General features: G+C 36.9%; 1 protein-coding gene across 1 annotated transcript in view; it reads left to right on the top strand.

The window, feature by feature from the left end:
• Nucleotides 1–26,741, top strand: part of Col24a1 (collagen type XXIV alpha 1 chain) — a 341,896-nt gene that overhangs the window by 120,680 nt on the left and 194,475 nt on the right. The window contains exon 19 of the mRNA XM_077791553.1: nt 23,239–23,292. Coding sequence (XP_077647679.1) covers nt 23,239–23,292 — 54 coding nt within the window. The remainder of the gene's footprint in view (nt 1–23,238; nt 23,293–26,741) is intronic.

Raw genomic sequence — 26,741 nt, 5'->3', positions numbered from 1 at the left:
CTAGGCTTGTTCCACAACATGGCTATTGTGAATTGTGCTGTGATAAACATAGGTGTGCATGTATTTCTAAAGTATGCTGACTTTATTTCTCTTGGATAAACACCAAGGAGAGGTATAGATAAATACTAAGGATCATATAGAAATTCTATTTCTAGTGTTGTGAGGAACTTCCATGATTTACCAACTTACAGTCCCACCAGCAGTGTGTAAGACTTCTTTTTCTCTGCATTCTCCACAGTATTCATTGATATTTGCACTTGAAGATAGCTATTTTAAATGTTATGAGATGGAATCTCAATGTAGTTTTGTGTGTTTCCCTTATAGCTAAACATGTTGAACTTTTTTCATATAATTTAGAAGAAGCCAGGCACAGCGGCACATGCCTGTAATCTCAGTGGCTTGGGAGACTGAGGCAGGAAGATCATGAGTTCAAAGCCAGCCTCAGCAATTTAGCGAGGCCCTAAGCAACTGAGAGACACCTGCTTCTAAATAAAATATTTTTTAAAAAGGGCTGGGGATGTGGCTCAGTGGTTAAGTTTCCCTAGGTTCAATCCCTGTTACAAAAAACTCAAAAAAAAATTATGGAAGAAGAGAAACCATTACAACAGATACCACTGAAATCCAGAAAATCTTTAGGCACTATTTTTAAAACTTACATTTCAATAAATTGGAATTTGAGAAGAAATGGATAAATTTCTATTAATAAGATTGAACCAAGAGAATACAGAAACCCAAATAGCCAATAACAAGCAATGAGATTGCCAATAAAATGGCAGATGGACTGAACAGGAGAAGAAGATTAACATTAAATAGGGTTGAGAGGTGGGAGGGAAAGGGAGAGAGAAGGGAAATTGCAGGGAAAGGGAAGGTGATCCTCAGGGTTATACAAAATTACATACAAGAGGAAGTGAGGGGTAAGGGAAGAATAATACAAGTGGAATAAATGTTTTACAGTAGAGGTGGTCGAGAGAGAAGAGGGGAGGGGAGGGGAGGGAAGGGGGAATAGGAGAGGATAGGATAGAGAGCAGAATTCATCAGACACTAGAATGGCAATGTGTAAATCAATGGAAATGTAACTGATGTAACTGATGTGATTCAGCAATCTGTATACGGGGTAAAAATGGAAGTTCATAACCCTTTTGAATCAAATTGTGAAATATGATATATCAAGAAAGATGTAATGTTTTGAACGACCAACAATAATAAAAAATAAAAAATAAAATCAATTAAATTTTTAAAAAATAAATAAATATCAGTTCTTTTCACTGTAAAAAAAAAAAACAAGGATGCACACTTTGACAACTTCTGTTCAACGTAGTCCTTGAAACCCTAGCCAGAGCAATTAGATAAAAGAAAGAAATTGGAGGGCTATGAATAGGAAAAGAAGAGCTCAGGCTATCTCTATTTGCTGATAACATGATTCTATATTTAGAAGACCCCCCAAAAAACTCCACCAGTAAATTTCTAGAACTCATAAATGAATTCAGCAAAGTGGCAGGAAGCTAAGATTTCAACTCACTCCATTCAGAATGGCAGCTATTAAGAATACAAACAACAATAAGGGTTAGCAAGGAGGTGGGGGAAAAGGCACACTCATACATTTCTGGTGGGATTGCAAATTGGTGCAGCCAATATGGCAGTATGAAGATTCCTAGGAAAACTGAGAATGGAACCATACTTTGGCCCAGCTATCTCACTCCTTGGTCTATACCTAAAGGACTTAAAAACAGCATACTATTTAATGTTAATCTTTTCTTCCTGCTCTTCCTCCCTGCTCTGTTCATACTTGCTCTCATTATATCAAAGAAGACATTTGGTATTTGTTTTTTAGGGATTGGCTAGCTTCACTAAGCATAATCTGCTCTAGTGCCATCCATTTCCCTGCAAATTCCATGATTTTGTCATTTTTTAGTGCTACGTAATACTCCATGGTGTATAAATGCCACTTTTTTTATCCATTCATCTATTGAAGGGCATTTGAGTTGGTTCCACAGTCTAGCTATTGTGAATTGTGCTGCTATGAACATCGATGTGGCAGTGTCCCTGTAGCATGCTCTTTTAAGGTCTTCAGGGAATAGTCCGAGAAGGGCAATAGCTGGGTCAAATGGTGGTTCCATTCCCAGCTTTCCCAGGAATCTCCATACTGCTTTCCAAATTGGCTGCACCAATTTGCAGTCCCACCAGCAATGTACAGTGTACCCTTTTCTCCACATCCTCGCCAGCACTTGTTGTTTGACTTAATAGTGGCTGCCAATCTTACTGGAGTGAGATGGTATCTTAGGGTGGTTTTGATTTGCATTTCTTTTTTTTTTTTTTTTTTTTTTTTTTCTTTTTTTTTTTTTTTTTTTATTGGTCGTTCATAACATTACATAGTTCTTAATACATCATATTACACGGTTTGATTCAAGTGGATTATGAACTCCCGCTTTTACCCCGTATACAAATTGCTGTATCACATCAGTTACCCTTCCATTGATTGACATATTGCCTTTCTAGTGTCTGATGTATTCTGCTGTCTGTCCTATTGTCTACTATCCCCCCTCCCCTCCCCTCCCCTCCCCTCCCCTTTTCTCTCTCTACCCCTTCTACTGTAAATCATGTCTTCCATTTGTATTCTCTTGACTTACCCCTCCTTACCTCTTATATGACATTTTGTATAACCCTGAGGATCGCCTTCCATTTCCATGCAATTTCCCTTCTCACTCCCTTTCCCTCCCACCTCTCATCCCTGTTTACTGTAAATATTCTTCTCAAGCTCTTCGTCCCTACCCTGTCCTTGTTTACACCCCTTATATCAAAGGAGTCATTTGGTATTTGTTTTTTAAAGATTGACTAGCTTCACTTAGCATAATCTGCTCTAATGCCATCCATTTCCCTCCAAATTCTATAATTTTGTCATTTTTTAATGCAGAGTAATACTCCATAGTGTATAAATGCCACATTTTTTTTATCCATTCATCTATTGAAGGGCATCTAGGCTGGTTCCACAGTCTTGCTATCGTGAATTGAGCTGCTATGAACATCGATGTAGCAGTGTCCCTGTAGCATGCTCTTGTTAGGGCTTTAGGGAATAGACCGAGAAGGGGAATAGCTGGGTCAAATGGTGGTTCCATTCCCAGCTTTCCAAGAAATCTCCATACTGCTTTCCAAATTGGCTGCACCAATTTGCAGTCCCACCAGCAATGAACAAGAGTGCCCTTTTCCCCTCATCCTCTCCAGCACTTATTGTTGTTTGACTTCCTAATGGCTGCCAGTCTTACTGGAGTGAGATGGTATCTTAGGGTAGTTTTGATTTGCATTTCTCTGACTGCTAGCGATGGTGAGCATTTTTTCATGTACTTATTGATTGATTGTATGTCCTCCTCTGAGAAGTGTCTGTTCAGGTCCTTGGCCCATTTATTGATTGGGTTATTTGTTATCTTATTGTCTAATTTTTTGAGTTCTTTGTATATTCTGGTTATTAGGGCTCTATCTGAAGTGTGTGGAGTAAATATTTGTTCCCAGGATGTAGGCTCCCTATTTATCTCTCTTATTGTTTCTTTTGCTGAGAAAAAACTTTTTAGTTTGAGTAAGTCCCATTTGTTGATTCTATTTGTTAACTCTAGCGCTATGGGTGTCCTATTGAGGAATTTGGAGCCCGATCCCACAGCGTGTAGATCATAACCAACTTTTTCTTCTATCAGATGCCGTGTCTCTGATTTAATATCAAGCTCCTTGATCCATTTTGAGTTAACTTTTGTGCACGGCGAGAGATAGGGATTCAGATTCATTTTGGTGCAAATGGATTTCCAGTTTTCCCAGCACCATTTGTTGAAGATGCTATCCTTCCTCCATTGCATGCTTTTAGCCCCTTTATCAAAAATAAGATAGTTGTAGTTTTGTGGATTAGTTACTGTGTCCTCTATTCTGTACCATTGGTCCACCCGCCTGTTTTGGTACCAGTACCATGCTGTTTTTGTTACTATTGCTCTGTAGTATAGCTTGAAGTCTGGTATCGCTATACCGCCTGATTCACACTTCCTGCTTAGTATTGTTTTTGCTATTCTGGGTCTTTTATTATTCCATATGAATTTCATGATTCTTTTATCTATTTCTACAAGATATGCTGTTGGGATTTTGATTGGCATTGCATTGAATTTATAGAGAACTTTTGGTAATATCGCCATTTTGATGATGTTAGTTCTGCCTATCCATGAGCAGGGTATGTTTTTCCATCTTCTAAGGTCTTCTTCTATGTCTTTCTTTAGGGTTCTGTAATTTTCATTGTATAAATCTTTCACCTCTTTTGTTAGGTTGATTCCCAAGTATTTTATTTTTTGGGGGGATATTGTGAATGGAGTAGTTGTCCTCATTTCCGTTTCAGAGGATTTGTCGCTCATATACAGGAACGCCTTTGATTTATGCGTGTTGATCTTATATCCTGCCACTTTGCTGAATTCATTTATTAGCTCTAATAGCTTCTTTGTAGACCCTTTTGGGTCTGCTAGGTATAGAATCATATCATCTGCAAATAGTGATAATTTAAGTTCTTCTTTTCCTATTTTTATGCCTTTAATTTCTTTTGACTGTCTAATTGCTCTGGCCAGTGTTTCGAGGACTATGTTGAACAGAAGTGGTGAGAGAGGGCATCCCTGTCTTGTACCAGATCTTAGAGGGAATGCCTTCAATTTTTCTCCATTCAGAATGATGCTGGCCTGTGGCTTATCATAGATTGCTTTTACAATGTTGAGGTATGATCCTGTTATCCCTAGTTTTTCTAGCGTTTTGAACATAAAGGGATGCTGTACTTTGTCGAATGCTTTTTCTGCATCTATTGAGATGATCATATGGTTCTTATTTTTAAGTCTATTGATGTGGTGAATAACATTTATTGATTTCCGTATATTAAACCAGCCTTGCATCCCAGGGATGAATCCTACTTGATCATGATGTATAATTTTTTTGATATGTATTTGAATCCGATTCGCCAGAATTTTATTGAGGATTTTTGCATCAAGGTTCATTAGAGATATTGGTCTGTAGTTTTCCTTCTTTGATGTGTCTTTGTCTGGTTTCGGAATCAGGGTGATGTTGGCGTCGTAGAATGAATTTGGAAGTTCTCCCTCTTTTTCTATTTCCTGAAATAGCTTGAAAAGTATTGGTGTTAGTTCCTCTTTAAAGGTTTTGTAAAACTCTGCTGTATACCCATCCGGTCCTGGGCTTTTCTTAGTTGGTAGTCTTTTGATGGTTTCTTCTATTTCCTCTATTGTTATTGGTCTGTTTAGGTTGTCTATATCCTCCTGGCTCAATCTTGGCAGATCATAGGACTCAAGGAATTTATCTATGCCTTCACTATCTTCTATTTTATTGGAGTATAAGGATTCAAAGTAATTTCTGATTATCTTCTGTATTTCTGAAGTGTCTGTTGTGATATTGCCTTTTTCATCCCGTATGCTAGTAATTTGGGTTCTCTCTCTTCTTCTCTTCGTTAGCATGGCTAAGGGTCTGTCAATTTTATTTATTTTTTCAAAGAACCAGCTTTTAGTTTTGTCAATTTTTTCAATTGTTTCTTTTGTTTCAATTTCATTAATTTCAGCTCTGATTTTAATTATTTCTTGCCTTCTACTTCTTTTGCTGTTGTTTTGCTCTTCTTTTTCTAGGATTTTGAGATGAAGTATGAGATCATTTATTTGTTGGTTTTTTCTTTTTTTGAGGAATGAACTCCAAGCAATGAATTTTCCTCTTAGAACTGCTTTCAATGTGTCCCATAGATTCCGATATGTTGTGTCTGTGTTTTCATTTAACTCTAGGAATTTTTTAATTTCCTCCTTGATGTCTTCTAAAACCCATTGATCACTCAGCAACCTATTGTTCATTCTCCAGGTGATGCTTGCTTTTTCCTTTCTTCTTTTATCATTGATTTTCAGTTTCATTCCATTATGATCAGATAAGATGCATGGTATTATCTCTACCCCTTTGTATTGTCTAAGAGTTGCCCTGTGACATAGTATATGGTCTATTTTTGAGAAGGTTCCATGTGCTGCTGAGAAAAAAGTGTAGCTACTTGATGTTGGGTGGTATAGTCTATATATGTCAATTAAGTCTAGGTTGTTAATTGTGTTATTGAGTTCTATAGTTTCCTTATTTAACTTTTGTTTGGAAGATCTGTCCAGTGGTGAGAGAGGTGTGTTGAAGTCTCCCATGATTATTGTATGTTGGTCTATTAGACTCTTGAACTTGAGAAGAGTTTGCTTGATGAATACAGCTGCACCATTATTTGGGGCATATATATTTATGATTGTTATGTCTTGTTGGTGTATGGTTCCCTTGAGCAGTATGAAGTGTCCTTCTATATCCCTTTTGATTAGCTTTGGCTTGAAATCTATTTTATTAGATATGAGTATGGACACTCCTGCTTGTTTCCACGGTCCATATGAGTGATATGATTTTTCCCAACCTTTCACCTTCAGTCTATGTATATCTTTTCCTATCAAATGCGTCTCCTGTAGACAGCATATTGTTGGGTCTTGTTTTTTGATCCATTCTACTAGCCTGTGTCTCTTAATTGGTGAGTTTAAGCCATTAACATTTAGGGTTATTATTGAGATATGGTTTGTTCTTCTATCCATATTTGTTTATTGATGTTACTAAACCTGATTTGTTATCCTCTATGACTACTTTCCCCCCTTTACTGTCCTACCTCCCATTGTTGGTTTTCAATGTTGTTTTCCATTTCCTCTTCCTGTAATGTTTTGCCAAGGATTTTTTGAAGAGATGGTTTTCTAGCTGCGAATTCTTTTAACTTTTGTTTATTGTGGAAGGTTTTAATTTCATCTTCTAACCTGAAGCTTAATTTCGCCGGATACACGATTCTTGGTTGGAGCCCATTGTCTTTCAGTGTTTGAAATATGTTATTCCAGGATCTTCTAGCTTTCAGAGTCTGTGTTGAGAGATCAGCTGTTATCCTGATTGGTTTACCCCTAAATGTAATCTGCTTTCTTTCTCTTGCAGCTTTTAAAATTCTCTCCTTATTCTGTATGTTGGACATCTTCATTATAATGTGTCTAGGTGTGGATCTCTTATGATTTTGCACATTCGGCGTCCTGTAGGCTTCTAGGATTTGGGATTCTGTCTCAATCTTCAATTCTGGGAAGTTTTCTCGTATTATTTCACTGAATAGACTGTTTATTCCTTTGGAATGGAGCTCTGTGCCTTCCTGTATCCCAATGACTCTTAAATTTGGTCTTTTGATATTGTCCCATAATTCTTGGATGTTCTGCTCATGGTTTCTTAGCAGACTTGCTGAGCTGTCTATGTTCTTTTCCAGTTGAAATACTTTGTCTTCATTGTCTGATGTTCTCTCTTCTAAGTGATCTACTCTGCTGGTAGTATTCTCAATTGAGTTTTTAAGTTGGTTTATTGTTTCCTGCATTTCTAGAATTTCAATTTGTTTGTTTTTTATTACCTCTATCTCCCTGTGAAATTGATCTTTGACTTCCTGGATTTGTTTGTCAATGTGATCTTTCATTGTCTGATTTTGCTGTCTCATGTCTTCCTTGAGACTCCAGATCATCTGAAGCATATATATCCTGAACTCTTTATCTGATATTCCATCTGTTGCAGCTATTACCTCTTCTAAAGTTGAGTTGACCTGCATTGCTTGTGGTCCTTTCTTTCCTTGTCTTTTCATACTGCCCGCGTTTCTTTCTGCTTGGTGCAACTGTTGTGTTTTGAAATTTACCCCCTATTTATTTATGTTGCTCTTGTATACTTGAAAAGTCTCCCTTGCAGGTGCGGGCGGCGGCTGTGCCCCTACTCCAATTGGGGTGACGTGTCTATCACGCTGGCGGCTCTCTGGGCCTGTTCCAGGAGTGGAAGGCGGCTCTGCTCTGTCCCTATTACAATTGGGGTGTCGTGACTACAATGCTGGCAGATCGCTGGGCCTCTTCCGGGCGTGGGCGGTGGGCTTGGCTGGTGGGATTCCACCTAATGGCAGTCCCTAACCTCCCTGCTTGCTAATTAATGGCTTCTCTGAGGCGCCACGCCTTCTGTAGCTGCGGGGCAGGCCGCGCGAATCAGTTGGCCTGGATCTCCGGGGTCCTGCTGCTGGCTGTTTTGATGTTACAAGCTGTTGGAGAGTGGTGGTGTATTCTTCAGCTTTCCCGGATGGTGGCCACTGACTGCCTGGATGGAGTGTCCGCTGTTTTGATGTTGCACTCTGAAGGAGAGTGGCGGTGTATCCTTCAGCTTTCCCGGATGGTGGCCGCTGACTGGCTCGGCGGAGTGTCCGCTGTGGGGGATGGGACTGTACCGCTTCCTTCCCCTTCTGAGAACCCGTGCTCGGCCCAAGGGTCCGTGTGGGCTTGGCTGGTGGGATTCCACCTAATGGCCTTCCCTAACCTCCCTGCTTGCCAATTAATGGCTTCACTGGGGCGCCACGCCTTCTGTAGCCGCAGGGCAGGCCACGCGAATCAGTTGGCCTGGCTCTCCGGGCCCTGCTGCAGGCTGCTGGGATCCCTGGCACTCTATCACTTTGATTCTTTCTGCTTGCCCCTCCCCCAGCGCTGGCTAGCCAGGTTTCCTTTTGGCTGCTACTGGGAGGAGGGGTTGGAGGTCAGGTGTCTCTGGTTTCCCCCTAGCCTGTATGGAGGCTCAGCTTGATACTCCCTCTCCCGGCAAGCCTAGGAGAGATTTTATGCGAATTCCCGCTGTCTGGGGGGTGAGCTGAATGACACCGACCTGTTTTGATGTCGCACTCTGAAGGAGAGTGGCGGTGTATCCTTCAGCTTTCCCGGATGGTGGCCGCTGACTGGCTCGGCGGAGTGTCCGCTGTGGGGGATGGGACTGTACCGCTTCCTTCCCCTTCTGAGAACCCGTGCTCGGCCCAAGGGTCCGTGTGGGCTTGGCTGGTGGGATTCCACCTAATGGCCTTCCCTAACCTCCCTGCTTGCCAATTAATGGCTTCACTGGGGCGCCACGCCTTCTGTAGCCGCAGGGCAGGCCACGCGAATCAGTTGGCCTGGCTCTCCGGGCCCTGCTGCAGGCTGCTGGGATCCCTGGCACTCTATCACTTTGATTCTTTCTGCTTGCCCCTCCCCCAGCGCTGGCTAGCCAGGTTTCCTTTTGGCTGCTACTGGGAGGAGGGGTTGGAGGTCAGGTGTCTCTGGTTTCCCCCTAGCCTGTATGGAGGCTCAGCTTGATACTCCCTCTCCCGGCAAGCCTAGGAGAGATTTTATGCGAATTCCCGCTGTCTGGGGGGTGAGCTGAATGACACCGACCTGTTTTGATGTCGCACTCTGAAGGAGAGTGGCGGTGTATCCTTCAGCTTTCCCGGATGGTGGCCGCTGACTGGCTCGGCGGAGTGTCCGCTGTGGGGGATGGGACTGTACCGCTTCCTTCCCCTTCTGAGAACCCGTGCTCGGCCCAAGGGTCCGTGTGGGCTTGGCTGGTGGGATTCCACCTAATGGCCTTCCCTAACCTCCCTGCTTGCCAATTAATGGCTTCACTGGGGCGCCACGCCTTCTGTAGCCGCAGGGCAGGCCACGCGAATCAGTTGGCCTGGCTCTCCGGGCCCTGCTGCAGGCTGCTGGGATCCCTGGCACTCTATCACTTTGATTCTTTCTGCTTGCCCCTCCCCCAGCGCTGGCTAGCCAGGTTTCCTTTTGGCTGCTACTGGGAGGAGGGGTTGGAGGTCAGGTGTCTCTGGTTTCCCCCTAGCCTGTATGGAGGCTCAGCTTGATACTCCCTCTCCCGGCAAGCCTAGGAGAGATTTTATGCGAATTCCCGCTGTCTGGGGGGTGAGCTGAATGACACCGACCTGTTTTGATGTCGCACTCTGAAGGAGAGTGGCGGTGTATCCTTCAGCTTTCCCGGATGGTGGCCGCTGACTGGCTCGGCGGAGTGTCCGCTGTGGGGGATGGGACTGTACCGCTTCCTTCCCCTTCTGAGAACCCGTGCTCGGCCCAAGGGTCCGTGTGGGCTTGGCTGGTGGGATTCCACCTAATGGCCTTCCCTAACCTCCCTGCTTGCCAATTAATGGCTTCACTGGGGCGCCACGCCTTCTGTAGCCGCAGGGCAGGCCACGCGAATCAGTTGGCCTGGCTCTCCGGGCCCTGCTGCAGGCTGCTGGGATCCCTGGCACTCTATCACTTTGATTCTTTCTGCTTGCCCCTCCCCCCTGATTTGCATTTCTTTGACTGCTAGAGATGGTGAGCATTTTTTCATGTACTTGTTGATTGATTGTATGTCCTCCTCTGAGAAGTGTCTGTTCAGGTCCTTGGCCCATTTGTTGATTGGGTTATTTGTTATCTTATTGTCTAATTTTTTGAGTTCTTTGAATACTCTGGAAATTAGGGCTCTATCTGAAATGTGAGAAGTAAAAATTTGTTCCCATGATGTAGGCTCCCTATTTACCTCTCTTATTGTTTCTTTTGCTGAGAAAAAACTTTTTAGTTTAAGTAAGTCCCATTTGTTGATTCTTGTTATTAACTCTTGTGCTATGGGTGTCCTATTAAGGAATTTGGAGCCCGACCCCACAATATGTAGATCGGAGCCAACTTTTTCTTCTATCAGACCCAGAGTCTTTGATTTGATATCAAGCTCCTTGATCCATTTTGAGTTAACTTTTGTGCATGGCGAGAGGAGGGGATTCAGTTTCATTTTGTTGCATATGGATTTCCAGTTTTCCCAACACCATTTGTTGAATATGCTATCCTTCCTCCATTGCATGCTTTTAACCCCTTTATCAAATATAAGATAGTTGTAACTTTGTGGATTAGTCTCTGTGTCCTCTATTCTATACCATTGGTCCACCCGCCTGTTTTGATACCAGTACCAAGCTGTTTTTGTCACTATTGCTCTGTAATATAGTTTGAAATCTGGTATCGCTATACTGCCTGATTCACACTTCCTGCTTAGAATTGCTTTTGCTATTCTGTGTCTTTTATTTTTCCATATGAATTTCATAACAGAGACATGAGATGGGAGGGAAAGGGAGAGAAAAGGGAAATTGCATGGAAATGAAGGGAGACCCTCATTGCTATACAAAATTACATATAAGAGGTTGTGAGGGGAATGGGAAAATAAACAAGGAGAGAAATGAATTACAGTAGATGGGGTAGAGAGAGAAGATGGGAGGGGAGGGGAGGGGGGATAGTAGAGGATAGGAAAGGTAGCAGAATACAACAGTTACTAATAGGGCATTATGTAAAATTGTGGATGTGTAACCAACGTGATTCTGCAATCTGCATTTGGGGTAAAAATTGGGAGTTCATAACCCACTTCAATCTAATGTATGAAATATGATATGTCAAGAGCTTTGTAATGTTGTGAACAACCAATAAAAAAAGAAAAGAAAAGAAAATTTAAAAAACAAAAACAAAAATAAAACAGCATACTACAGGGACACAGTCACATCAATGTTTATAGCAGCACAATTCACAATAGCTAAACTGTGGAACCAACCTAGATGCCCTTCAGTAGATGAATGGATAAAGAAAATGTGGTATATATACACAATGGAATATTATTCAGCATTAAAAGGGAATAAAACCATGGCATTTTCTGGTAAATGGAAGGAGTTGGAGAATATAATGCTAAGTGAAGTTAGCCAATCCCATAAAACCAAATGTCAAATGTTTTCTCTGATTTCAGGAGGCTGATCATAATGGGACTGGGAGGATGGGTATGGGAGGATTATATGAACTCTAGATAGGGCAAAGGGAAGGAAGGGGAAAGAGAGGTGATATGGGGGTAGGAAAGATGGTGGAATCAGATGGACTTCATTTCCCTAAGTACATGTATGAAGACATGAATGGTGTGCCTCTACTTTGTATACAGCCAGAGATATGAAGAGTTGTGCTCTATATGTGTAATATGCATTATAATGCATTCTGCTGTCATATATATCAAATAAAAAATTTTTTAAAGATTATTTTTAAAACAGGAGTGGGAAGCAAAATGAATACCACTAAGTCACTTGCATTCCTATACTCCAATGATAAATCAGCTGAAGGACAAATTAGGCAAACCATTCCATTCACAGTAGCCTCAAAAAAAATACTTAGGGATCAGTCTAACATAAGAGGCGAAGGGTCTCTACAATGAAAACTACAAAATAATTAAGAAAGAAATTGAAGAAGACCTTAGAAGATGGAAAAACCTCCCATGTTCTTGGATAGGCAGAATTAATATTGTCAAAATGGCCATATTACCAAAAGTGCTACACAGATGCAGTGCAGTTCCTATCAAAATCCCAATGATGTTCTTCATAGAAATAGGAAAATCAGTCATGAAATTTATCTGGAAAATAAGTGGCCCAGAATAGCTAAAGCAATCCTTTACTGAGAAAAGCAAAGCAGGTAGCATCACAATACCAGACCTTAAATTATACTACAGAGGCATAGTAACAAAAATAGTATGGTAGTGGCACTAAAATAAGCAAGAAGACCACTGTAACAGAATAAAAGACAGACAAATCTACAACAATACAGTTACCTTGTACTAGACAAACACACCAGAAACACTCTGGAGAAAAGGTAGCCTCTTCAACAAATTGTGCCAGGGAAACTGGAAATCCACATATAGCAAAATGGAATTAAACCTCTGTTTCTCATCGTGCACAAAAATCAACTCTTAAGTGGATCAAAGATCTAGGAATTAGACCAGAAGCCGTAGTAGAAGAAAAGATAAACCCAGCACTTCAACAGGAACTGACTTCCTGAGCAAGACTCCTAAAGCACAGAAATAAAATAAAAAATCAAAAAATGAGATGACATTGATCTAAAAAGCTTATTCACAGCAAAAGAAACAATCAAGATCATGAAGAGAACCAACATAAATGAAGAAAATCTTTGCACCTGCACCTCAGATAGGGCATTAATTTCTATGATATATGAAAAAATTAGAAAAAAAGCTTAATGCCAAAAAATAAAAACAAATAACAAATAACTCACTCAATAAATGGGCAAAGGAACCAAACAGACCCTTCTCAAAAGAAGAAATACAATTAATCAACATATCAGAAAAGTGTTCAACATCTCTAGGAATTAGAGAAATGCAAATTAAAACTACACTAAGATTACATCTCACTGCAGTCAGAATGGCAATTATTGAGAATGTGTGTAATTACAAATGTTGGCAAGGATGTCAGGAAAAAGGAACTCATACATTGTTGGTGGGACTACAAATTGGTACAACCCCTCTGGAAAGCTGTATTGAGACCCTTCAAAAAACTAGGAATGGAACCACCATCTGACCCAGTTATCCCACTCCTCAGCATATATTCAACAGATTTAAGATCAGCCTAATACACTGACATAGCCACATCAATGTTTATAGCAGCACAATTCACAATAGCCAAAATATGGAACCAACCTACGGTTTTCCTCTAACAGATGAATGGATAAATAAACTGTGATATATTTACACAATGGAATATTACTCAGCCATAAAGAAGAATGACTTTATATCTTTTGCCAGTTAATAGGTGAATCTGGAAAATATCACACTACGTGAAATAAGCTGAACCCCAGATGCCAAAGGTCATATATTTTTGCTGATATGTGGAAACTAAACCATAATAAAGGCAGATGGTGGGTAAGAAGTTGTTCAGTAGATTTGAAAAGGGGGAATGAAAGGAAGGGAGGGGGAACAGGAATAGGAAAGACAGTAAAATAAACCTAACCTAATTTTCCTATGTACACTATGAAAATACCTAAGTGAATCCCACCATAGTGCCAACTCACAAAAATGGGATCCTAATTTGAGTAAGATATATCCCATGCTTATATAATTTTTATCAAGATGGATTCACTGTCATTAACTAAGAAGAACCTATACATTTGTTTTCAAAGGTAGGTAGTGATTACATACCATCTCCTCATACCAATAAAATTTTGCTTTATTAATCAACTAACTTCCCACTCTGTGCCAAAACATACACAGAAAATGATGAAATCTTTGAGATAAAGTCTTCAAAATATACATTCCATGAAGCTAGAAATTTTATTGTTGTTTTTGTTGTTGTTACCTAATGTATATTCAGTACCAAGAATGGTACCTGAGGTAACTCTGTTGAATGAGTAAACCGATGGATATTCTTTTTATTTTTTTTGGTACTGGGGATTGAACTCAGGGACACTCAACCACTGAGGCCACATCCCCACCCCTGTTTTGTATTTTACTTAGAGACAGGGTCACACTGAGTGAGCTTTGAACTCGATCTTCCTGGCTCAGCATCCTGAGCTGCTCGGATTACAGGCATGCTCCACTTCCCTGGATGGATATTATTTAATTAAGACATTCAGAAGAATTCTGAATAAGTTGTATAGATAGATATTGAGTACCTAAAATTATATTTATCCAAACACATGTATCAGATGATGACCATCCTGTTACCTCCAAAACAATTCTAAATTAAAAAAAAAGTTCAATGAATAAATTCTACGTTTTCTCTAAAGATCTTCAAATCGTTACAAACTGTTATCTCTAAAAGAGAATGATTGTCTAAAATACTAAATACCAATTACCTCTTCTAAAAATTTTATTGAACTATAATTGACATCTAACAAATTGCATATATTTAAATTATTCGAATTAATAATAATTTGATAATTTTTGACATGTATAAATTGTGAAACCATCACCAGAATCAAGATAGTGAACCCATCCATCAAATCCCCAAAGTTCCTTGTTCACAATTATAATCCTCATTTCTATCCTTTCTTCTCACTTCCTCCCCAGGCTATCATGAGAGGTCTGCTTTTTTTTGTCATACAAATTAATTTTAAAATTAAATGCTTATTATAGTTTTGTGTGGCTTTTAGAAGAATTAATGTGGACTTTCCAATTGTCTTGTGGGTTCCTTTAAGAATGATTTAAAAAATACTGTGAAAACTATTTAAGAGTCTTTATTTGGAACAGAGAATATATGTTGTTATCATAGGAATTTTAGCGTCTTTGTTGTTCTGAGGATTTTCTCTGATGAGTTTTTAGGATGCTACACATATGGAATTCAGCTGTGCTATATTTTCTGCTCAAGTATATGGAATTACTAAAGGGAAAATATATGAATAGGAATATCTGCAAAGTTTTTCAACACTATCATAATAAAAACAATCTGTTTTTGATGACTCTTTAGATCTGAAACAGCAAAAGAGAATGAAAGAGAGCCAGATACCTAGATGAATTCTTTTGTTTTTTTATGCATTCATTTTTCCAAAAGCTCATACTTTCTCTCTGTGGTTTTCCCAATAAACAAAACATCTCCTTCATTTGCATGCTTCCTATGCTAAAGTTTAGTTTCTATAGTTAACTTGGAAAGTGAATTTATTACTTTGGCCCTTTTAAGTATTTTTGTCAGCATTTTTGGATGGCTTATTCTCACATAGAAAAGTTAATTTTAATCTTTTTTTATTACATTCCTGCTTGGAATTCCCATATTGCTGATTTGATGTGTATTTCCACAAATGCTAGGGACCAAAATCTTATGACTGTATGCTGGATCCCTATCTCAAATCCAAATTCTCCCCTTAAAGAACCTCTCTTTCTTTGAATACATTCTTTCTTGTTTGAATATGTTAAATTTCAGTTCTATAGAACTTATAATAATTTTGTGTGGGTTTTTCCGACAAAGGATAACTTTTGAAAATGCATAAGTAAAAATATAATTACTCAAATAAAATACATTTATAAATTTGGCCATTAATTCAGGTCATTGGATATTTATTTAATTTACTATATACTCAATACCAGACTAGGCTTTATTTTCCTTTTCCCTTTAGGAATTCATAATTTACATATTGGCTTTACCTTTTTATGGCTATTTTTTCTAACGGCTATATTTATCTTTACTTTGTTCGGACTTACAAACTACTCAAGAAACAAGTTTAAGCCAAACCATACTGTGTTTTGTGTATTTCAAGTACAAAAGACATAAAAGCCAATGAGAATTGGAAATTTCCATAAGTTTTAAATGACCTAAGGGTTATCTATAACAATAGAATATCTTAAAGCTGCCTTACAAAATATCAGAAAAGTTTGAATTATCCAAAATATGTACTTTATTTTTAAACTGTTATTGTAATTTAACATGCTGTTTCCTCCAAAACAATACAAAATCTGAGCATCACTAATTTTATCTGTGGGCTAGTTCAATGAATAAATCTTTTTTCTCTCTAAAAGTCTTCATATCATTATAAACTATTGCCTACCACAAGCAAATCGTTATCTTGATCACCAGTATCAATTAGCTTTTGTGTTTTTTACAGTTTTTTTTGTAGGTACAATTAACATAAAATAAGCTGCATGTATTTAAATTGTATAATTGGATAATTTTTCACATATGTATAACCTGTGAACCATTATCAAATCAAGATAATGAGCTTTTCTGTCAAACCCAACAATTTCATTATTCACCTTTTATAATCCCTTCCTTCTGTGCTTCCTGCTCCTTCCTTTCCAGGCTACCTCTGATATGTTTATGTCACTATAGATTAATTTGTCTTTTATAAGGAAATCTTTATATAGACATATTCATATAGTATGTACTTTGAGGGTGGCAGTCGGTTTCTGGCTTCTTCACTTAACATAAATATTTTTAGATTCATGCAAGTTGTTTCATTTTATGCATATACCTTCATTGGTTTACTCATTGTATTTACTTATTTGTTGATTGTTTATCCACTTACTATTTTAACTACAAAGACTATATGTTTCAATAGAAAACAGAAACCTTATTGCTCCTATAGGAAAACTACTAACGTGTTCAATGTATGCAATAAAGTGTCATATATTAATTCTGTTAGGATGCTAACTTTTGAGCTTTCTTATTTACTTTCAAATAAGAAAGACAATATTTTACTTTTATTATTTCCTAGGAAACTAATGAACTTTGCTAGTGCTTTGGTTCCCAGGTTTTGCTATAAAAAATGCATGTGAATTAGTCTCCAGCCTTTAGTGATTAAAAAATAATAAAACTTTGTTTTTACTGGAGAGAATGCTGAATCACTCTTAGTGCTACAAACAGATGTGAAAGGCCTGAAAATAGAAGACACATTTGTACTTATTATTTTTAAAGCTACTTCATTTTTCTGCTTCTTGGTAAAAATTGGTGGTCACACTATTTCTACTAAGAAGACACCAAAAGTCAGGCTGTTCTCCCTTTTTCTCACTAAGTCATTATATTTTCAATTGTGATATGATGACTTAGTAAGATACTGAAGCATAGTGTGGGCGAAAATGTTTTGACTTGTCAACATCAATGTTATTTTGAATTACAAAAATGAATTAAATCATCTTTATTAGATTTTTGTTTTGATTTTGATTTTTATTTTTCTTATATATTTTATGCCAACATAATTTTTAAAGTGGAAAGTATAGATTCTAATATTATACTTTTTACCTTTTAATCTGTAAACTCTCTGAAATTTTGTTGATTTGCAAAGATGCCCATGTCCTGTAGTTTGATTTACAGTTTGAGAACTAAATTTAAGCATTAAAAAAGTTTCCTTAGTAGATATGTTATCATTAAAGTTGATCAAGTTAACTCTAGTTTTTATACTTTAAAATGTCTTACTTAAAAGTCAAGCTCTCTACTCAGAAGTAACTCAGATATGAATTTTTACAATAATGAAAAAGTTCTTTGGCTAAGTTTCTAAGCTATCCTGTGTACAAAGGTAATGTGTTTCTGAGCATTTCAATGTAGTTTTAATTTTAAAATATTTAACTTACTTGACTATAATATGAGATCAGATTTATTGACATCTTTTATCTTGTTCTCTTTTTCTTTGGAATTTTATTTGTTTTTAATATTCCTTTACTAATATTTTAACTCTCTAAAGTAGGGACAAAAGGGGTGGGGATGTGACTCAGTGGTAAAGTGTTTGCCTATCGTGCACAAAGCCATTGGTTCAATCTCCAACGTGGCAAATCAAAATAAGGAGGAAAGATTCACACATATATGAAATCTATTAAATCACCTTAGTAATTTTTCTTACTGTTTTATTGAGCTGGATGTGGTGACACATGCCTATAATCCCAGAAAATTGCAAAGCTGAGGCAAGAAGATGGCAAGTTCAAAGGATTCAGCAACTTAGTGAGGCCCTAAGCAACTTAGTGAGACCTTGTCTTAAAATAAAAATAAAAAGGCCTGAGAATGTTGCTCAGTGGTTAAGCACCACTGGATTCAATCCCTGGTACCAAAATATATAAATAAAATTTTAAAAAGCCCACAGAGAACTATATGAAACAAGTATTTCACATATAATTATAAGACAAATACCCTGGTAAGTACCACAAAGGTAGAACTGCCAGTTACCCCAGCCAACCACAAGTTCATCTCTCTTGCTCAAATTAAGCAGTTCCTCACTGTTTTTCTTTCATATTCTATTATTTAAGTATGCATCCTTAAAAATAATTGTTTAGGCATGTGTGTTTTATTTGCTAAATTTTTTTTTCAGTCAGCTATTTCATAACTGTGACTAAAAGACATAACCAGAACAACTGTAAAGGAGGAAAAGTTTATTTGAGGGCTCACAGTTTCAGAGGTCTTAGTCCATTGACTGCAGGCTCCATTCCTCAGGCCTCAAGGTGAGGCTGAACATCATGGCAGAAGAGTGTGGCAGAGGGAAGTGGCTCACATGATGATCAGAAAGCTGAGAGAGAGACTCCACTTGCCAGATACAAATATATACCCCCAAGTCACACCCCCAGTGCCCCACCTCCTACAACCACACCCTACTTTCAGTTACCACTCAATTAATCCCATCAGGTAATTAATTAATTAATTGGGTTAAGGCTCTTGTAACCCAATCATTTCTTGTCTGAATCTTCTTGTGTTGTCTCACATGTGAGTTTTTGGGGGACACCACACATCCAAACCATCACATCTTTCAATCTACCAATTCTCCCCCATTCCAAATTTTCCCCTTAAAATTTAGTTGTTGAAGCTCCCCCATCACTTGGCCTATAAAGTTTTGCTTAGTCTAATTTTGTTACAGACTCATGGTGTAATTCTGATAATTCTTTGTTCTGTGTATTTGTTGAAAATTGGTTGTCATATTACAGAGTCCTGACCATATTCATGTTTGTTTGTTTCTTTGTTTTGGCAAGAAAATGGGTGATAGTGTGTTCTTTCATCAAGTAGCACATAATGTCTAGTATCTCTCTTTTCTGTGTGTGTGATGTTAGTAACAGTTTAAAATCAGTGCCAAATCCATTACATCATTTGCAGGATTGCAAAATGAATGGTTTTTTAAAACTCTATTATTTTTTATTTATTGGCTGGAATATATTTTCTTATCTATTATTTGGATAATAAAGGTAAAGTACATATAGGAAAGGAAAAATAAATGCTTGGTGGTTCACCTTTTTTTAAACTACATTTCCAGTTAGAGTTGACTCCCTTTCATCTTTATATACAGGAAGTTTTTGTTGTCGTATTTTGACAACAGGCTTCCTTACTTCCTTGTATTCTGATGTGACAAGGTGTTCTAGGATCATCTGGAAAATGGACAAGCTATGAATTTTTCCATGGTGATGCTGTGAACCAGGGTCTAAAACTGGTTGTAAACTAGTACTCAGGGATCAAAAGTGGCAAGCAGACATGTTGTCTTCTATTTCCAAAGAGGTCAGTGAGTCAACAGCAGCAAATTTCTGCCAGATTTTGTCCTAGTTGGTGGGAATAGAGTTGTGAATGGTATATTGTATTCGAGCAGTTTACAACCTGATAAGGAAAATAAAATAGGTCAAAACCCCAGGTTAAGCAGTTATGTTGGACTTGAGAATAGTTTGTGAGTTCTTAGGGGGAAAAGAAGTATTTAAAGATGAAGTACAGCTTTTGGGCTTGGAAATTTGTGGATAAGGGTAAAGAGGAAATGCAGAATGAGAGAGGAACATACTGGAGAAGATACTCTGTTCAAATTTGACAACTCACTTACAATAGAAACTAGAGCACAGGTGTCTTGATACAAGTTCATGGTGATTTTCCCCCTTAAATAAAGCAACGAAGGGTGTGTTCAAGAGAAAGGTTCAAAACTATCAGGAGAAGAATCTAATTTTTTATTAACATAATTGAACCTGATTCCCTTTGATTAGTGAAGCAATCAACAAGTCTATATTAAGCATATCCATAATAACTGTTCCAAAATTTCTAGAAATCTAATCTGGTGCTTAGTATTTGAGGTACTACTGCCTTTTCTTTTGTCAGAAGTGTCCCTGACTTTACTTTTTCTCCACAGAATCCAAGTTTTAAATCAGGCTTTTACAATCATGAAATTCATATGGAAGAATAAAAGACCCAGAATAGCAAAAACAATACTAAGCAGAAAGTGTGAATCAGGTGGTATAGCGATTCCAGATGTCAAACTATACTACAGAGCAATAGTAACAAAAACAGCATGGTACTGGTACCAAAACAGGTGGGTGGACCTATGGTACAGAATAGAGGACACAGTAACCAATCCACAAAGTTACAACTATCTTATATTTGATAAAGGGGCTAAAAGCATGCAATGGAGGAAGGATAGCATCTTCAACAAATGGTGCTGGGAAAACTGGAAATCCATATGCAACAAAATGAAACTGAATCCCTTTCTCTCGCCATGCACAAAAGTTAACTCAAAATGGATCAAGGAGCTTGATATCAAATCAGAGACACGGCATCTGATAGAAGAAAAAATTGGCTACGACCTACATGCTGTGGGGTCGGGCTCCAAATTCCTCAATAGGACACCCATAGCACAAGAGTTAACATCTAGAATCAACAAATGGGACTTACTCAAACTAAAAAGGTTTTTTCTCAGCAAAAGAAACAATAAGAGAGGTAAATAGGGAGCCTACATCATGGGAACAAATCTTTACTCCTCACATTTCAGATAGAGCCCTAATATCCAGAGTATATAAAGAGCTCAGAAAATTAGACAATAAGATAACAAATAACCCAATCAATAAATGGGCCAAGGACTTGAACAGACACTTCTCAGAGGAGGACATACAATCAATCAACAAGTACATGAAAAAATGCTCACCATCTCTAGCTGTCAAAGAAATGCAAATCAAAACCACCCTAAGATACCATCTCACTCCAGTAAGATTGGCAGCCACTATTAAGTCAAACAACAATAAGTGCTGGCGAGGATGTGGGGAAAAGGGTACACTTGTACATTGCTGGTGGGACTGCAAATTGGTGTAGCCAATTTGGAAAGCAGTATGGAGATTTCTTGGAAAGCTGGGAATGGAACCACCATTTGACCCAGCTATTCCCCTTCTCGGTCTATTCCCTAAAGACCTAAAAAGAGCATGCTACAGGGACACTGCTACATCGATGTTCATAGCAGCACAATTCACAATAGCAAGACTGTGGAACCAACCTAGATGCCCTTCAATAGACGAATGGATTAAAAAAATGTGGCATTTATACACAATGGAGTATTACTCTGCATTAAAAAATGACAAAATCATAGAATTTGGTGGGAAATGGATGGCATTAGAGCAGATTATGCTAAGCGAAGCTAGCCAAGCCCTAAAAAACAAATGCCAAATGTCTTCTTTGATATAAGGAGAGTAACTAAGAACAGACTAGGGAAGAAGAGCACGAGAAGAAGACCAGCATTAAACTAGGATGAGAAGTGGGAGGGAAAGGGTGAGAGAAGGGAAATTGCATGGAAATGGAAGGAGACCCTCAGGGTTATACAAAATTACATACAAGAGGAAGTGAGGGGAAAGGGAAAAATAATACAAGGGGGAGGAATGAATTACAGTAGTGGGGGTAGAGAGAGAAGAGGGGAGGGGAGGGGAGGGGAGGGGGGATAGTAGAGGATAGGAAAGGCAGCAGAATACAACAGACATGAGTATGTCAATATGTAAATCAATGGAAGTGTAACTGATGTGATTCTGCAAGCTGTATACGGGGTAAAATGGGAGTTCATAACCCGCTTGAATCAAAATGTGAAATATGATATATCAAGAACTATGTAATTTTTTGAACAACCAACAAGAAAAAAAATAAAATAAAAAAAAATAAATCAGGCTTTTAATCTGTCAAAGCATATCTGTTTTAATCCAGTCTTAAGGAATAAGCATCACTTTTTAAATTTGTTTTTCTTTTTAGAACTAGTTTTGCTGTCCCATCTTACTTGTTGGTTTTTTACCCCCATCACATTTATCCCTTAACTAAGCTACCTATTCTGGCTGACATTAATATTTTATCTTCAGCCTTCTTTGCTTTTAAAGTTGCTGGCATCCGTAAGGCACTGGGTTCCATCCTCAGCAACACATAAAAATAAATAAAGTACGTGTACTATCTCCATCTACAACTAAAGAAAAAAGAGTTGTATTTGACTGTTGCATTTTCCTTACTTTTTCCCCTTTTGTTCATGTCAATGAGAAACACTGAATCAACTGTGTGATAAAATCAATACAAATGAAACCATAATTATTAGCTTATCATTATTGAAATTAATCATAGTGTATCAAATTTTGATTTATTACTTCAGTATGAATTTTAATCTATCCATTTCAGAGTAACATCTTAGGACTTTGCTTAGATTTTATTAGCATTATGATTTGCTTCTGTTTCTGGAAATAATTTTAGATTGCTAGTGTTATTTCCAAAAAAGTAAAAATGTTATTCTTGTGCAATATGAGCATAAGTCAAAGATTTTATTATCAATTGATGATGTAACCAGTAAGACACTGAGTTCAAATTGCATTTTGGGAGCTGAGTATTTACAGACAATTAAATATGGGATGTTACAATAAGATAGTTAGATACATAATTTACTAATACCCTGTATATTAAGCCATATTGTTTGTTTTGAGTGTTGTTTTGTCGAACCAAACTATCAAAAACTCTACATGTTCACATATAGTTATTATACAGTAAATCTAACATAATAAATTCATCTAATCCTCAGTGGCCCTGTTTTCTATGGGATGTTGAAAGGATATGACACACTCCTTTTTGCCTCACATTCAAGTTGTTAATATTTTTTTAATAAGATTTCTATTCTCTTACATTGGATCAGAGAATTTTCTTTAGGTTTGAGGATTGTTTGTGTAATTTATAAAGTAAGTTCTGTTTTAGTATACTTTGTTTTATGTTCCAATGTTAAACAACTATCTAATGTGATCTTTAAAATAGTGATCTTTTGAAGAGTATAAGTTGCTTTAAGTGGGCATGAAAGGAAAAGGATGTTTTTATATTCTTAATAGATTTAAAGTAATTTGATATGGAATAAACTCTATTTTTATATCCCCTAGGGTTTTCCAGGAGATATTGGGATTCCTGGACAAAATGGCCCTGAAGGACCAAAGGTAAAAAAAAAAAAGTATAATATGGATATCTAATCTCAATTCTCAATGAATGGGAAAATGAAAAAGGAACTTACGAATATCAGAACACTTAAGACACTTTTTGATGTCAGGATTCAGGTAACTGAAAATGGTTTTCCTGATTTGATATAGAATCAGTTATTATTAGGATAATGTTTTGAATCATATAACTCACTCAAAAAAGATTTTGTTGAAGATATGGAAAAGCACATAAAAATTCTGAAAGCCATAGCATACAAATAATGAATGAGAATTTTCTGACCATTAAAAGTCTTTAGGGCCAATAACATATAACTGACTAAAATAAAAGAAAACTAAAAGAAAACCTATGGTGTCCTGGAACCTTTACATATCACAAAATAGCTAATGAAACATTAATATTCCAGCAGCATTATTAGATATTACCCGTATTTACAAATTGATATGTTATTCACTCACAATTAAACAAATATCAAATATCCTTTGCTGTTATTGTGTACATATACTAGGAATTACCCATAGAAAATTTAAATATAAGCTTTGCACACAGGCTACCATAAAATCTGGGCATTATAAGCAAATATACAATTGTAAATAAAGATATGAAAAAATGAATACTGGAAGAGTGGCAAGTTATGAAATATAGTTGGAGTGGAAGGTGTCAATTGAGGAAAGTGGGGGGAGAGGAAAGGATAAGAGAAACTGGAAAAGAAATTAGTAGCTTTGTTTGATAATATAACTGTACTAGACTGTATAATGCATACTGCAGTAAATTTATAGAAGTCATTTAATTTTTACAGCAGCATTATTAGATATTACCCCCATTTACAAATTGATAAGTTATTCACTCACAATTAAACAAATATCAAGTGGTATACCCAGAATTTTAACACGGATATGATTGCCAAGTCTAAGCTATAAACAGCTTAGCTTGGGAATTAAAATGTGGAGAACATTCATTATCATGTTGAATAGTTTATACTTTATCCTATGGGCATCACAAAGTAATCAAATATATTTAAGTAGTAAAGTATCCTACATGGTTTATTTCTTGAAAATATACCTCATATGTCAATAAGGAGAATGTTTTAAAGATCGGAAAAACTGAAGGCAGGGACATAAATTGTGAAAAGCTATGGAAAAACTGATAGAGCTCTGAAATAACATTCATTCATTTACCTATTCAGCAAATTTTGCTGAATATTTGCTATCTCTTATATTTAAGACAGCAATTATGCTATAACTTAAGGCTACAAAATGAAAAATCTTTATCCCTACTTTCAAGAAATGAAATCTAGATACACATAAAAGCCTTTATAATATAAAAATGAATAGTGAATACTATATAATACATAATGCTTTGAGAGAAAAAGCTTTGCAAAAAAGATAGAATTTGAGCTAACATTGATGAATAAGTAAGAATTTCCAAAGCAGCTAAATGAGATGTATAGCATTCAGGAATGGGAAACTAGTGAAGCAATGAAGATATAATATTTGGAAAATATTTAAACTAAATATTTAAACTAAAAGTTATGCATTGTTTATTTGAAACTAAAATTTAACTGGGCATTTGTATTTTATCTGAAAACACTATGTGCCACCAACACCTACAAGGTTATCCCTATAGGCAGCAATTTTTCTTCCTGTCTTCATTCTCTGCCTGTTCATGTTCAACATGTTTTGCATTAAATTCTGTCCTTACTCCTGAACAACCTCATGCCATCAATTAAAACCTCTATCCCTTTGACTCAATATTCCCCCTCTTGGAAAAACCATTCCCACTACCAATATTGTAGTTTAGGCCCTTTTTATTTTTTCCTCAGAATAAATGTAATAGTTATTACAGTTATTCTCCTTTCCTGCACACCGGCATTTCTTTAAATCTTTGGCCAAGCACTATGGAATAATCTTTGTATAGATCTGATTATATTGCTCTTGTGCTTAAATCCTTCAGTGATCTCTATAGCTTCTAGGTTAAGTCTTGTATTTCTTTACTTTTAATACAAGGGTCTTTATGACCTAACCTTTTCTCTATAACTCTGTATTCACATAATCATATTTATCATCAGTGTTTTAAAAGCATCACTTCAGCCAAACTAGATGACCAAACCATGCCATAGTTGTTTAAATCTTACAGCTTCTTTTATCTGAATACCTCTCTGCCTTCCTTGTCCTTCTTCTTCTAATACCTATACATCACATACTATATTATACAGGCAGCTTTCCTTGTTCCTCCCAAATCTAATTAAGATCTTTCCTTGTATTACTTGAAAAAGAAATCAAGCACTTATCTTCATATATTATACCTGTTGTGGTACTTAACTGTCTCTCTATTATACTGTATTAAAGAAGAGTCTAGTGGATTTTATGTACATCACAATAACCAGAAAAATATGCAAAACACAGAATGGGAACTCAATTACTGTAGGTTGATTGCTTGAATGACTACGGATAAAAGCTATTTTGGAAATAGAAACAGGACAGCTTATTAACTTATTAAATGAAGGTGACAGAAGTAGTCAAATGTAAAACTGAGGCTGATTTAGGCTACTGATGTCATTGAACCTAAAACAGGAAAGAAGCAGAATGATTCTGACATAACTTTTCTATGCACATATATGAATACACCGCAATGAATCTCTGCATCATGTACAACCAAAAGACTAGGATCCTATTTAGAATAAGATGTACTCCATGTTTGTATAAATATGTCAGATTATGCTCTATTGTCATGTATAACTAAAACAAACAAGTTTAAAAGGAGCTAAAAAGGGAATATAGAAGGACTTTTTGGTTTGGAGGATGAGGAAGACAAGAAATTTTATTCTGGGGATCTTAGTCTGAGGTATCTATATGACATACTAGCTGTTAATTACACAGAAGTAATTAACAGCTAGTATTAACAGCTAGTAGTAAAGCAAGATGAAAGTGCAAATAGCATAAAGAGAAGCTGAGGAAGATAGTATAGATGGTGGAGTTGAGGTTTTTCATGTTTGCCTTAGCCCTTCACATCAACAAACTTGGAACCTTGAAAGTTGATACATAATACATATATAAATCCATTTATTTATTTATTTATTTGTTCAATAATTAATTAATTTGACCTGCATTTAGTTTTTCCTGTGTGTTAAGCCGAGTACTAAATTTGAAATTATAAAGATTTCTAAACTGATCCCTGGATGAGGCAAAAAAATTCATTTTGTTAGAAGTGCTATAAAAAAGAGTTGATAGCATTCTATGAGAGACTCAATATGAGCAACAGATTCTGTTTCAGGAAGTTGGGAAATACTTCAGGAGGAGTAATTGTTCAACTTAATGTCGAAGCATGCATATTATACTAGTTGAAAAACCAGATAGCTTGCAAAATTCTTTAAAGTTTAGAGATTTTGTTTTGAAGTTTTGTCCAAAAAAATGTCAGTGAACTAAAGAAAGCCAACTGAACTATTTATTTA

This window comes from Urocitellus parryii, chromosome 11 (genome assembly GCF_045843805.1).
Source record: "Urocitellus parryii isolate mUroPar1 chromosome 11, mUroPar1.hap1, whole genome shotgun sequence".
Taxonomy (NCBI): Eukaryota; Metazoa; Chordata; class Mammalia; order Rodentia; family Sciuridae; genus Urocitellus; species Urocitellus parryii.
The sequence above is the reverse complement of the archived record's forward strand: the minus strand, read 5'-3'. Positions and strand labels throughout refer to the sequence as shown.